This window comes from Diabrotica virgifera, chromosome 3, assembly GCF_917563875.1.
Source record: "Diabrotica virgifera virgifera chromosome 3, PGI_DIABVI_V3a".
Taxonomy (NCBI): Eukaryota; Metazoa; Arthropoda; class Insecta; order Coleoptera; family Chrysomelidae; genus Diabrotica; species Diabrotica virgifera.
The window spans coordinates 208,867,852-208,882,535 of NC_065445.1; the positions used below are offsets into that span (position 1 = coordinate 208,867,852).

The 14,684-nt window shown below is 32.3% G+C and overlaps 1 protein-coding gene across 2 annotated transcripts in view; it reads right to left on the bottom strand.

The window, feature by feature from the left end:
• Positions 1–325: 325 nt before the first annotated feature.
• Positions 326–14,684, bottom strand: part of LOC114339590 (uncharacterized) — a 243,711-nt gene continuing 229,352 nt past the window's right edge. For both annotated transcript variants that reach the window (XM_050645838.1, XM_050645839.1), the window contains exon 8: positions 326–965. In XM_050645838.1, coding sequence (XP_050501795.1) covers positions 424–965 — 542 coding nt within the window. In that variant the 3' untranslated portion in view covers positions 326–423. The remainder of the gene's footprint in view (positions 966–14,684) is intronic.

Consider the following 14,684-nt stretch of genomic DNA (forward strand, 5'->3'; position numbering starts at 1 on the left):
GGCAAACACATTGTAAACTATATCACTTGAGAAAGGCACTCTGCCGAAACAGCTGTAGTCACTTAGTTATAATAAATTTTGTGGAAGTATCGAAAACAAACGTTTTCAGTGTTTTATTGTTAGATAAAATGCACTTCCATTAAGTAACGGTCGAATCCATCAATTATCTTCTAACTACTCACCAATTTTTATAAAAAGCAATGAAGGTTCAACCAAATCGGAGGTAAAAACCTTCAGTGACTCCACTTACTTCAGTGCCCCAGTTGTAAAGTTATCAAAGCAATCTCTTTTAGGAAAATAGGAAATTTGGACATAAAATAACAAATTCGAACAATTATATTTATAATCTTTTGTAAAATGTAGAAACAGTACAATATAATAACCCAAATGTGCAATATATGTATCTATAAAAGATTTTCTTTCTCAATTTTTTTTGCCTTCACATGAGCACCAATATGAAATTCCTGCGTCAGCACAGCTCCTCTTATCTGGAATTTCTGCGAAAAATGAATGACAAGTTGGACACGCTTTGCTTCCAGTCATTGTATAATTTTCTACAGACGTTGCTAATATTTCTTGAAGCGTAAGATAAAAATCATATGTACTAGTATATTTCTTTGAATTATCCTTAAAATTCTGATACTTTTTGGGATATTCTTCTTGAAACCATTTTGGAAGTGATATAAAATTCATGGGATTTCTGTCTTCGTACCATCCTTGGTAAGTATCTTTATATCTAGGAACTGGTGGTCCTCGATAACCGTGATCAGCAAACACTACAACCATGCTGCGATCTAAAATTCCCTCACTTTTTAAATCCTCCACAAACTTTTTAAATTTTTCGTCCATTCGACTTGGAGAGCTAAGCCTGTCGTGGCTAAAGGTGTTCATCCAGAAGACACCGAAACTGGGTTGATCTTTAAAAGTTGTGCTAAAGTCTTTGGCAATATTCATGATTCTCTCCCCTATAAAAGATAAAGTATATTAACAAAATAACTGTGACTATTATAGTGACTTCATATTTTTAGACAACACATATATTATTTTTTTTTTATTTTTTACCTAACTCAAAAATATAATTATATAGATGACTTTGATTCCAAAATTTACACATTGTGTGTTTTGCAAGAAAGATGTTTAATCCCGGGTATCTATTGATTAAGATAAGAAGCTTACCTACTCAGAATACAAAACTGAAAATTTACAAGGCAGTAATTAGACCAGTAATCACATATGGTGTTGAACTAATGTGTCTGACACAGAAAGAGGAAGAAAGATTGAGGATCCTAGAAAGAAAAATAATTCGGAGTATAGCAGGACCACTAAACTTAGGTAATAATGAATTTAGAAAACTCATGAACCACGAAGTAAGAGAACTTCTGAAAGGAGAAGACATCGTCAGATTTATCAAGGCACAGAGACAGGGGCGTAACAGAGGCCCCCGCAGAGTGAAGCTTGCGGGGGGTCCCAATCGCTTAGGGGCCCATCTTGTCATCTGATATTATGTAAAAATCTGTTATTTTTATATTATTTTAAGTTGTGTGTTTAAAATTAAAAACGTAAATATCTAAATAGACGTCTTTGCCAAGTGAATCATCTCACAATATCTAGAAACTTAATCCCTTCCGGCCTACCGAAATTTTATGGTAACGACAATAAACTATAATGCTTTGTACGTGACTATTGAAATATTTGAGAATTGCAATTTGCCGAAATGGGGTTTCTCTTTAATCTTTACCTACGTTTAGTATTTCGATACGATTATCCAGAGGCGTAACAGAGGCTCCTGCAGCATGAAGCCCAACATGTCAAGCGCCCCATCTTGTTGTCTAATATATGTAAAAATGTGTTTTTATATTATTTGCATACATACGTTTTTTAAGCAGTGCAGTATTGAAAATGAAGTTTTCCATCCGAATTAATAAAATTGTAGACATATTCGCTGATAGTAGATAGTGCACGAAGAAAATTGTTCATCTCATAGAATAATACTAATGTAATCATTTAGTAATTTTTGTTCTATTTTATTGTATACCAATAAAGATGAAAAATGTAAGTCGTCATAAACAATGCATAAATGCACCAATAGCTCAGTAAATGACAGTTTTGGAGTGAAATTATCAGCGTCACGACGGACATATTTGCTTGACAATTTGGATTTAGGTTCTAGTTATACTCCACTTCAAAGTTGGATTTATGCCGTTGGTTGCTTTTACTTAGGGGGTGACACCCCTGCTTGGGGTGAAAAACATACGTTTAACATAAGTCTGGAAATGTATAAATTGACTAATTATAAGCAACTTTTGTTCTTCTATAGAGATTCTTAATCTATGCTGATACTTTTCAAGTCATTTGCGAGTGAAAATGTTTATTAAAAAAACAACGTTTTCAGATGGGTTTTTCGCAAATAACTCAAAATAGATATTTATCTAATTAAATATTAGATATAGAAAAAATATTTGTATCAAAAATGTAGCTTATAAGATTCAGAAAATGGTGTACTTATTCATGAAGTCTATCGACACTGTAAAAGCACAGTTGAAGCTCATGAAAAATTATTCTTATTTGTCCAATTCCAAATCGAATATTTCAACCTGAAATAACGAAAAAATTAAGCAATTTTCTGGAAAAACTCTTAAAACTTTTTTTAAATGTTCTAAAAAAAGCTTTATTTTTATTTTTTATAAAAGTTTCTAGCATCAAAACTATACGAGTTAGGCTCAAAATAAAGTTGGCCCCTTTTTTGGTAAAAATATCGTGAAAATCTGCCGCTATTTTGCACCCCAAATAAAATTTATCATTAACGCTTTACCATTTATATTACTTTAAATATTTATTGTTTATATGATCTGTAAGTTTGACCGGTTCAAAGTTCTTATTTTTGAAAAAATTTAAAAAAATTTATTTTGGAAAAATGTCTTTTTTTCAAAATAACTTAAAAAGTATTAGTGATACGAAAAATCTCAATGAGTAAAGAAATGTAGGTAGGAAGGTAGGTCTTGCTTTTATAAATATTTTGGCTTTATTTTGTTTTTCTGTAAGACAAAAATTGGTTAAGACATGGCTGTTTAAAATTTGCATATACTTGTGATTAGTGACTCGTTTAAGCCCTTAAACTAGAACCCTTTTAAAAATAAGCACTTTGAACGGGTGAAACTTACAGGTTGTATAAAAAAGTTAGGTAATTTGTAAGGCGATAATGATTAGTTTCATTTGGGGTGCTAAATAGGGGGAGATTTTCACAATTTTTTACCAAAAAATGGGATTAACTGTATATTGAGCGTAACTGGCTTAGTTTTGATGCTAGAAACTTTTGTAAAAAATAAAGCTTCTTTTAAATACTTTAAAAAAGTTCTAATGAGTTTTCTCGAACAGTATTTCATTCTTTGGTTATTTCACATTGAAATATTCGATTTGGAATTTGACGAAGAATAAGTCAATTTCATGAGCTACAAGTTTTATTTTACTGAGTCGGTAGACTTCATTTTTGTTTCACTTTTTTTTATAAGCTAGATATATTTTTGCTAACAATGTTCTTTTCGATCGAATACTTACTCTTGGAAATATTTGCGAAAAATCGCCTAAAAACGTGTTTTTTTTGTTGAACAATAAACATTTTTACTCATAAATAACTCGAAAAGTCTTGAGTTGACCACTTCTGTGGTGACACTGAAAATTACACGGTATCGCCATATTTTACGTTGATTTACTGGGATGTAACACATATAGGTATTTGTTACACATGTCGCATTGGGTAATTTTTTAAAGGGGCCCCAATTCTGCCGGGGGGCCCCAACGGAGTTTGTTACGCCACTGCACAGAGACTCAGATGGATGGGACATATAGAAAGGAGAAATCCAGAAGCCGTTATCAAGAAAATTTCCAAATGGAGACCTGTATCAGGCAGACTACGAGGAAGACCCAAAACTAGATGGGAGAACCAGATAGTGGAGGACCTTAAGAAGATGGGAGTCAGAGAATGGGTAACCAGAAGCAAAAACAGGAACGAATGGAGGAAAATTGTAGAAGATGCCAAGTCACACAACCAATTGTAAAACAAAAATGTTAATGCGGATTGATTCACCGCGACAAACGAATCGGAAGAGCCCAAAGAGAGCGGCATTCACTCCGCTAGGAGTGTAGATGCCATGATGATGATGATCTATTGATTAGTATCTACGTTAAAAATTAATGACGTTTTTTCGTTATCTATCAAATTACTGCGTTATGCATCAGATGGAAAAATATTTAAAACAAGATGAAAACACGAGCATTATCATAACGAAAACTTTGTTTATTCACTTATTTAAATTCATAATATGGAAAATTGCTATGATGATATACCCCGGTAATGATGATGAACCCCGAGAAGGAATGAAAGATGAAACTCACCTTTATGGCAAAAGCACATATCGGCAGAATATCACTTTTTTTCTTTGACAGGTTAGCTATGTGTATGCCAAATTTCATGTCAATTTAAGCGGTTCTTTAAAATTTATAGGTTTTGAAGTATACACTCACCGGCACAAAATTGCGCCACCCAAAATATATGATTAATTTTGACAATTTAAAACTTAATTATTTGTACTCCGATTTTCAAGATTCTTGCATCAGTTTGTAGGTACATGTTTTCATGTCGTTTGTTATTATTCTGGTAACCAAAATTTTTTTGCTTAGATATCATTATATGGGGGTGAATGGAAGCGTTGATTTTCTACTAATTTTAAAAAATTCTGTGAAAAAATTGGAGGGCTGATTTTGTTACATACTCCTCTTGTATTCTATTATCCTGGAGGTATCTCTAAGATTTTGTTTTTTGAATTAAGTATCCAAATATCTCTTTTCTTTTAAGAGCTGTAAATAAAAACATTGCTTTGAAGGTTTACTGAATTAAATATATCAAACGCACTAAAATTAACAACACAAAACAAAATTAACAACAAAACAGAACAATTCAATAGCGGGTACCTAGGTACACCTCTCGCAGCAACGACTGTTATAGTATAGTATAGTTGATCCAAAAGATGGCACAACCCAGACATCCAAAGTGAAAGTTATCTTCAACACCAAATTGTTCTATATGGTCCACACAATGTCCAGAAAAAAGTCACACCATTTTGAGCGTCGGGTTTGGGGGGGAGAGGAGGGAGAAATCGGTAAATTCGTAGTTTTTTTAAGTTTATCGCCAATAATTCTTAAAATATGCGGTTTAGCATAAACAACCTTCTATACAAAATTGTTCTACATTAAATTTGAAATAAAAAAGGCTCTATGCATAATCTTTCTAAAATGAATGGTTCCAAAGTTACGGAGGTAGTATAGTATAACTGGTCCAAAAAAAGGCCTAACCCAAACATCCAAAGTAAAAGTTTTCCTCAACACCAAAATGTTCTATATGGTCCACATATTGTTCAGCAAAAAGTTACACCATTTTGAGCGTCCGGTTTGGGAGGGAGATGGGAGAGAAGTAGGTAAATTAGTAGGTTTTTTACGTTTTTCGTCAATATTTCTAAAACTATGCTTTAGCGTAAACAATGTTATATACAAAAATGTTTTACATGAAATTTAAAACAAAAAAGTTCAATACATAATTGTTATAAAATTAACGGTTCCAGAGTTACGGAGGGCGAAAGGTCGAGGTTTTCGATACTTTTTATATTTTTTGTTCAATATTTATGATATAACTATACCAAAAACCCAGACATCCAAAGTGAAAGTTATTCTCCAACACCAAATTGTTCTATATGGTCCACATAATGTTCAGGAAAAAGTCACACCATTTTGAGCGTCGGGTTTGGGGGGGAGAGGGGGGAGAAATCGGTAAATATAAAAAGTATCGAAAACCTCCACTTTTCACCCTCCGTAACTCTGGAACCATTGATTTTATAATAATTATGTATAGAACCTTTTTTGTTTTAAATTTTATGTAGAACATTTTTCTATAGAACATTCCTTACGCTAAAGCAAGGTTTTAGAAATACTGACGAAAAACTTAAAAAAACTACTAATTTACCGACTTCTCCCCCATCTCCCCCCAAACCGGACGCTCAAAATGGTGTAACTTTTTACTGAACAATATGTGGACCATATAGAACAATTTGGTGTTGAAGGAAAACTTTTACTTTGGATGTCTGGGTTAGGCCTTTTTTTGGACCAGTTATACTATACTACCTCCGTAACTTTGGAACCGTTCATTTTAGAAGGGTTATGCATAGGACCTTTTTTATTTAAAATTTAATGTAGAACAATTTTGTGTAGAAGGTTGTTCATGTTAAACCGCTTAGTTTTAGAAATATTGACGAAAAACGTAAAAAACTACGAATTTACAGATTTCTCCGCCCTTTCCCCCCAAACCCGATGCTCAAAATGGTGTGACTTTTTTCTGAACATTATGTGGACCACATAGAACAATTTGGTGTTGGAGGATAACTTTCACTTTGGATGTCTGGGTTTGGGTCTAAAACTATACCATACTATTAGCAATCTTTTTGGCATCGAATACATATGTATTATCCTTTCCTGGGGAATAGACCGATATTCCTCTACCAGTGTCATAACTGTACCAAATTTTCTGGAGGCCTAGGAGACGGCGAATAGCGATTTTTAATTCATCCCATAAATGCTCAACAGGATTGAGATCTGGGCTGGATGCAGGCCATTCTAACTTTATCAATCCAACCTCTATTTAAGATATTTATGTTTATGAGTCAATCGGTGTTTTGATTTACAAAAAGTTGTACAGGTCTTACAAGAAAAGAGATATTCGGATAGTTGAAAAAGCAAAATATTAGCGATATCTCTAGGATAATACAAAAGGAGTATGTAACAAAATAAGCCAACGAATTTTTCTACAGAATTTTTTAAAGTTAGGAGAAAATACAAGACTTCCATTCACCCCTGTATAATGTCAACTAAAAAAAAATTTTTTGTTACCGAAATAATAACAAACGAAACCAGAAACATGTACATATAAACTGATGCAGGAATATTGAAAATCGGAGTACAAGTAATAAAGTTATAAATTGTCAAACTTAATCAAACATTTTGGGTGGCGAAATTTTGTGCCGGTGAGTGTATTACACCCTCAAGAAACGTACTATTTGAGTTATTGATAAAAAACCGCTTTAAAACGTATATTTTTCACAAAAATTAAAAATCTTTGATCTTTGGTCAAAAACTATTGATTTTTATTTTAATCACATTATATACATAATTTTGCTTAGAATTTGTTCCTAGAATTTTCGTGAAAATCGATGGCGGTTCACCGATAATCGAAGTTTATTTTTAACTTTAGTGTTAATGACTGCACTGTAGAAGCTATTTTCTTGTGGCATTTTTATAATTAACTATTTAGAGAGGAAAATAAGCCACAATTAAACTGAAAAAAAAAATAATTTTATTAACGTTTCGACGCATAAATCGGGTGTCGTTGTCAAAATACAAAATACTACTAAATTAAACAAACATGTTGTTGCTTAGTAAAAAATTCTTCTAATAATTTATTTAATCTGACTCATTTATCTCGGCAATTCAGACATATCATTTTAAAGTAGAAGACTTTAAAATGATATTGCCAATATTATGAGTTGCGTTCCTGGGACGACTTTACTGAAAGATAGTTCATTCGATTACATGAAATCAATCCCAATTCAATTTTTTACATCAATTAACTGATTTTTTTGTGGCGGATATTCTTGATTTGGGGTTGATTTCATGTAATCGAATGAAATATATTTCAGTAAAGTCGTCCTAGAAAGGCAACTCATAAATATTGGCAATATCATTTTAAAGTCTTCTACTTTAAAGTGTATAATATATGTCTGAATTGCTGATATAGATGAGTCAGATTTAATAAATTATTAAAAGAATTTTTTACTAAGCAACCACATTTTTGTTTAATTTATTAGTATTTTGTATTTTGACAACGACACCCGATTTATGCGTCGAAACGTTAATAAAATTATTTTTGTCAATTTAATTGTGGCTTATTTCCCATCTAAATAGTTAATTGAACTACAGAAAAGAAATTACAATTCAATAATGGAAATGCGCGTATTTTAAGAGTTTATTAGTAGAATTTATACGCTATACGTTATAAGATATTATATTTTAAATTTTCTCAATATCTTTAGCTTGAATTGAATTAATTAAAGGGTTATTTGGGGTTAAGGGGATGATCTTAAAAATCTAAACTATATAACTTTGAAAGCTCATAAGTAGCTCGTAATTCTGCCGTAAAGATCGATTCAATATCTCTATTTTTAAGTGGTCCTGAGTGGGAGTTTAACTGAGTTAACCCACTCCCCTCCCCACCACTAGAATATCTAATTCCTGCCCAGTGAGACGAGCTCAAAATTTTTAATTTATGGAATATGATCAGCGCTACTTCTTTTTTAAATTCTGCAAGGGGGGGGGGTCAGCTCAACAAGAGTTTGAAATTCGGAGAACGATGGTAAGGGGGAAGGAGCTGTCAACTGGTTTTTTTTCATGGATTTCGATGTTCCTTTTTGTAATTTGTATTATACTTTTTGCGTAAAAATGAATATAAAAAAGACCAGATACATGATAATAACAAAGAAAACAAATATATAAACCAACATATGTTTTTGTGAAATGGACCTACTGATAGAAAGGTTTAATAAATTACTAGAAACCTGGATTTCAGATAATAATGATCAAACAACGAAAATAAGGGCCAGGATAGAGGTAGCACAAGAAATGCGTTTGAAAAAATAAAAAGCGTCAAAGACCTTTGATTAGAACTGAGAGTAAAAACTTTGAGCTGCTACGTGTTTTCGATAATGCAATATGAACTTAAAAGCTGGACATTAAAGCAAGAGCACATAAATAACCCAGTCATTTGAAATGTGGTGTTACAAAAGGATGCTTAGAATAGCATGGACACAGAAGAAACTCGTAAGAATTGCAAGAAATTGACAACTAATACGAAATAATAAACACAATCAAAATGAAAAAGTTAAGAAAGTAAAGGTAAAAAGAATTTAAGGGACTGGTTTAAATGCACTTCCATAGAACTCTTCAGATCAGCGGTAGATAGAGTAAAGATAGTGATGACTGATGATGGTACTATCTAACCTCCGATTGGCAGACAGCACTAAAAGAAGAAGAAGATTATTTCAATATTTTGTTTGTTAATATTAATGATTGTTTTAACATTTCATTATTTTTTACACGATACGATTTTTTTAACACCTTATTCTTTAACAATATCGCTGTAATAATATTGTTGGTAGATGGGTAAATTGTCATTGTATACCGGGTATACCAATCGAACTGTGATTTTTTCTAGAAGTTCGCGTCACCGTACCAGGGCCCGGATTACGAACACTCGATACGAATCGTATCCGCCATGTTTTCCCATAAGGCGCTACGGTAAAACATGGCGGATACGATGCGTATCGAGTGTACGTAATCCGGGCCCGGGTTTCATTTTTCTAAATATTTTTTTGAAAATTTTTTTCAATTTCAAAAAACGAAAAATTTTCAAATCGCTTTTTCTAGAAAACGGTGAATCATACCGACTTAAAGAAAGAGTACCCTGTAGTACTACAATACCTCAGAGATTTAGAATCCATGTGTCAAAATTACTTAAGGCTATGGGTACATAATTCGCAAATATTTTACGTGTATCCCTACTTTTTCTGTCTTTACACGGCAAATTCCGTTTAGTAAAATTCATACTGGTATGGATATGTAAACATTACTAGAATGTCATTCTGATTGAAAATGTCATCATTAATTTAAAGAGATGGCTTTTGAATGTTCTTGGATAACTGTTATTTTTATAATTGCAAATTATTAATTCAGTTAATAACTGTGATAATTTTTTCACTAACTATGTATTCAGTGATTGAAATAATTTATTTGTACAACAAAAACTAATACTTAATCGAGAAAAGAGGAAAAGTGTTAAAGTGATTTTTTAATAATATATTTTTCCGCAAATCGCCAGGAAATTTTGACATTCCTGTCAAAATTTCTTGAAGAAAAAGTCAGGACTTCCTTACTGTAAGGAAATGTCATTTCCTTACTGTAAGGAAATGATATTTCCGTACAGTTGTTAGTGCTCTACATAAATGATAGAAAACATTGTCAAGTTTGACAATTCAACCTCAATACGTTTCCATAGTAACCCAAGTAATTTTATTAGGAATTTCAAAGCACCATTTATTTGGGAATAAAATTATCGCGTTTTTTTTAAATCAATCAATATCTGTCGAATTTTAAACGATTTGCGGAAAAATAGTATGTTTACCTCGTAGGAAAAGCCACATTCCTGGACTCTGTGTTGCTAATCTTCACAGTCGTCCAGGAATGTTAAGCTTTTCCTACCCGGTAAACAATGTACTATTTATGGAACACTTACAACTTTGAACATCTTTAACAACAAAATACTTGGATCACAGAATATATTATCCTGATGTATTCTCTGCTTGTATCTTCCACAAATCATACACAATAAATAACTTTTTATTAAGTTCACGTCTTAAATCAATAATATAAATATCAATAATATTTAATCAACAACTCAAAATATTCCCGATGCAATGTCAAATATTTAAAATTGTCACTGATTGTCAGTGTCTGACTGACAATATTATATTCGGCTGAGTGCGTTGTAAGACAAAGATAGATTTGGAAAATATTACCACGGCATTGTGTTAATTTTTTTCGAATCCTGAAAAAACCAATAAATATTTTTGAAAAATTTAAACGCAGAATGAAAGACTAAATTATTACCGAGGGCCGAAAGTCCCTTAGAATAAATAAAAAGTTTATTTTGAATGAGATACTTGAAATTAAAAATCACACTAAATTTTCTCTTAGTTTTTCACCCCTGTAACTTATTAAAATAAACATTATAGAAGTTCTCAGGGACTTTCGGCCCTCGCTAATAACGTAATCTTTCATTCTGCGTTTAAATTTTTCAAAAATACTTATTAGTTTTCTCAGGATTCGAAAAAAATGAATCCCCATTTGAATAGCATTGCAGCCGAAAATACGTACCGATCCTCTTAAAAGTTAAAGACAAAAATTATGGAATAAAATAACCGTTGCCCTCCTAAAATAGGACGCCTATAATAACCGGTACTATAAATTCGCAATTGATGGAATCAATGTATCTCTGGATATAAGTAGGAGTACCAATTTTAGTTTTTCTACATAGAAGCGTTCTGGAGATATTTTAAAAAACTAATAACAAGACGCCCTATTTAAAGAGCTCTAGCTTCCTTAGGAAGCATTTTCGAACTAGGTGAATTTGGTTAAATTAACTTAAAATTATCTGAGGAAGCTCCGGTCGTCGTTTGTCGGGAGAATTTCTGGACACCCTGTATATGCGCATATTTTGGCTGCATTTAAATGCATATACATATTCAGCCTTTAGTGATTAAATAATAAATTTAGGGAGTCACAATATTCGAAGCGGGTTAAATCACGCTATAGGGTTAACTTAGATTAAATCGATAATCTGATAAATATGGGCCATTCCACGAATATTCGTCTGTTCCAGACCATCGCGACAACGAATATTTTAGTGAGCAATATAAGGAGTACGAAACTAAATTGCAAATTACATTCTTGTTTATTGGAATAATTTTTAGAGCCATTTACTTTCGTACTTCTTATGTTGCACACTAAAATATTCGACAAAATATTGTAGTTTCTTTTATACAGCTCCGTCATAAAAACTTTCAAAAAAACTGTCAGATATTATTACAGGATACACTAAATTTTCACCTAAATTCACCGTAAAAAATACACTATAACTAGTTAATAAAATACAACATTTTCAATTGCCCAACAACTCCAGACTAATTTCATTTGACGTAAAAAAATTTTTCCTAGTGTTCCTCCTACAGAAACTTTTGTTTTAGTTAAAAATATGTTAGACCATAATAGTACAGATCCGACCATTGCATCTGAAATTTTACACCTTCTTGAAATTTGCATAAATCAAGACTATTTTGAATTCAATAATCAAATATACACAAACAACAGTGCAGGATTTATTATGGGTAATCCTCTACATCCCCTTGCTATCAGATATATTTATGAACCAACTTGAAACAACAATTTCTAAACATCCCGTATTTAAACAGTTCTTATATTGGTGGAGATACGTGGATGATATACTAGTATGCTTTACAGGAACTAACAGACAACTTGACCAATTTCTATTATACATTAATTCACTTCATAATAATATTGAGTTTACAATAGAAACAGAACAGAATAACTCCATAATATAGTCTAAGAGCTAGTGAACCCTCCGACTAACGGTCGTCCTGTAAGGCTAGAAATTTTATCTAGTGATAATTCATAGCACACCAAGGCTAAAAGCCATGACCTGGCAGGCATCAGCAGTGCACGTGTATCTACCAGATGAATCAAATAGTGCAAATTTAGGGGTAAAATAAACTTTCTCCTGTAAGGTTTAAATTTAAGTATGTGTTTGAGTAGGTCATTTAGAAGAAATGTGTACAATGGACAGGCGATTCTGAAGAGCATAAGACCTTGCCAGGCGAGGGGAAAGATTAGGGGTTTTTCCTAAAATTATTGTTTTTGCATCGAACAGTTTTTTTTAGGTTTTCTGAATCATTCCAAACAGAAAATCTCATTAGTGATTTTTCTCTTAAGTTAATAGTTTTTGTTATATAAGCGATTAAAAATTTGGAAAATTGCGAAGTCGGCAATTTTTAACCCTAAATCGGACATTTATCTAAATATTTCAAAGTTGCCAAGGTAGGTAGATATTCTTTAAACATTGATTGATGAAATCCCAAAAAGTTTTTTGCAATACAATATCGGAAACGCCTTTGTTTTTTAATTGCTAATCAAGCGGGCGCGACACTGTAGTATAAGTGAGGACGTTTGAGTTGGTATAAATTCATTATCTCGAGAATAGGCAAATTTCAAGAGAAATTCTTAGACAGGTCGATTTTTATTTTTAAATTAGGACTTTTTGGCATATATATAATACTAGTGACGTCATCCACCTGAGCGTGATGACGTAATCGATGATTTTTTTAAATGAGAGTAGGGGTTGCGTGTTAGCTCATTTGAAAGGTTATTTAGTTCTCTATTCGCTAATATAAACATTAACATAATTATTTATACAGGGTGTAGAAAAATTTTTTTTTGTTAAATTAATTTTAATTAAATTTGACAAATAGAAGAAAAATTTTTTTGTAGACCCTGTATAAATAATTATGTGTATGTTTATATTACTGAATAGAGAATTAAATAACCTTTCAAATGAGCTATCACACAACCCCTACTCTTATTTAACAAATTCATCGATTACGTCATCACGCCCAGATGGATGACGTCACTAGTATTATATATATGCCAAAAAGTCCTGATTCAAAAATAAAAATCGACCTATCTGAGGATTTCTCTGGAAATTTGCCCATTCTCGAGATAATGAATTTATGCAAACTCAAACGTCCTCACTTATTTATACTACAGTGTCGCGCCCGCTTGATTAGCAATTAAAAAAAACAAAGGGGTTTTCGATATTTTATTGCAAAAAACTCTTCGGGATTTCATCAATCAATGTTTAAAGAATATCTACGTACCTTGGTAACATTGAAATTTTCAGATAAATGTCCGATTTAGGGCTAAAAATGGCCGATTTCGCAATTTTCAAAATTTTCAATCGCTTATATAACAAAAACTATTAACTTAAGAGATAAATCACTAAAGACGTTTTCTGTTTGGAATGTTTCAAAAAACCTAAAAAAAGTTTGTTCGATGCAAAAAGAATAATTTTAGGAAAAACCCCTAATCTTTCCCCTCGCCTGGCAAGGTCTTATGCTCTTCAGAATCGCCTGTCATTGTACACATTTCTTCTAAATGACTTACTCAAACACATACTTAAATTTAAACCTTACAGGAGAAAGTTTATTTTACCCCCTAAATTTGCACTTTTCGATTCACCTGGTAGATACACGTGCACCGCTGAGGCCTGCCAGGTCAAGGTTTTTAGCCTTGGTGTGCTATGAATTATCACTAGAAAAATTTCTAGCCTTACAGGACGACGGTTAGTCGGAGGGTTCACTAGCTCTTATACTAATAAACTTTCTAGATGTAACGATTACCAGACTACACAACAAACATGAGTTCTCCTTATATAATAAACCTACCCATACTGACACAACTATACACAATTCATCATACCATCCTACATAACACAAATTAGCAGCCTACCATAGCATGATACATAGACTGACAGAAATTCCCATGACAAAAAATAACTTCGAGATAGAACTAAACATCATTAAACAAATAGCAGTAAACAACAGCTATAACGAACAAACAGTTAACAAAATTTTAAATTAAAAACTCCATAAGAAAGCCCTGAAATTAGTGTATCCGCCACCACAGAATGAACCCAATACCTTCTGCTCTCTCACATATACTGGCAAGATAACAACAAAAATAGCCAGATACATAAAAAAGAAAGGAATAACACCAGCTTTCAGAACTAACAGTTTAACAACTAAGCAAATATATTAAGAACAATAAAAGCCGAAAGAGAAAGCAACTACAGAGTGGTGAGTACAAATTAACTTGTGGTGACTGTCCGAAAATGTACATCGGTCAATCTGGTAGCACTTTTGACAAACGGATAGCAGAACACAAAAGGGCTTTCAACAATA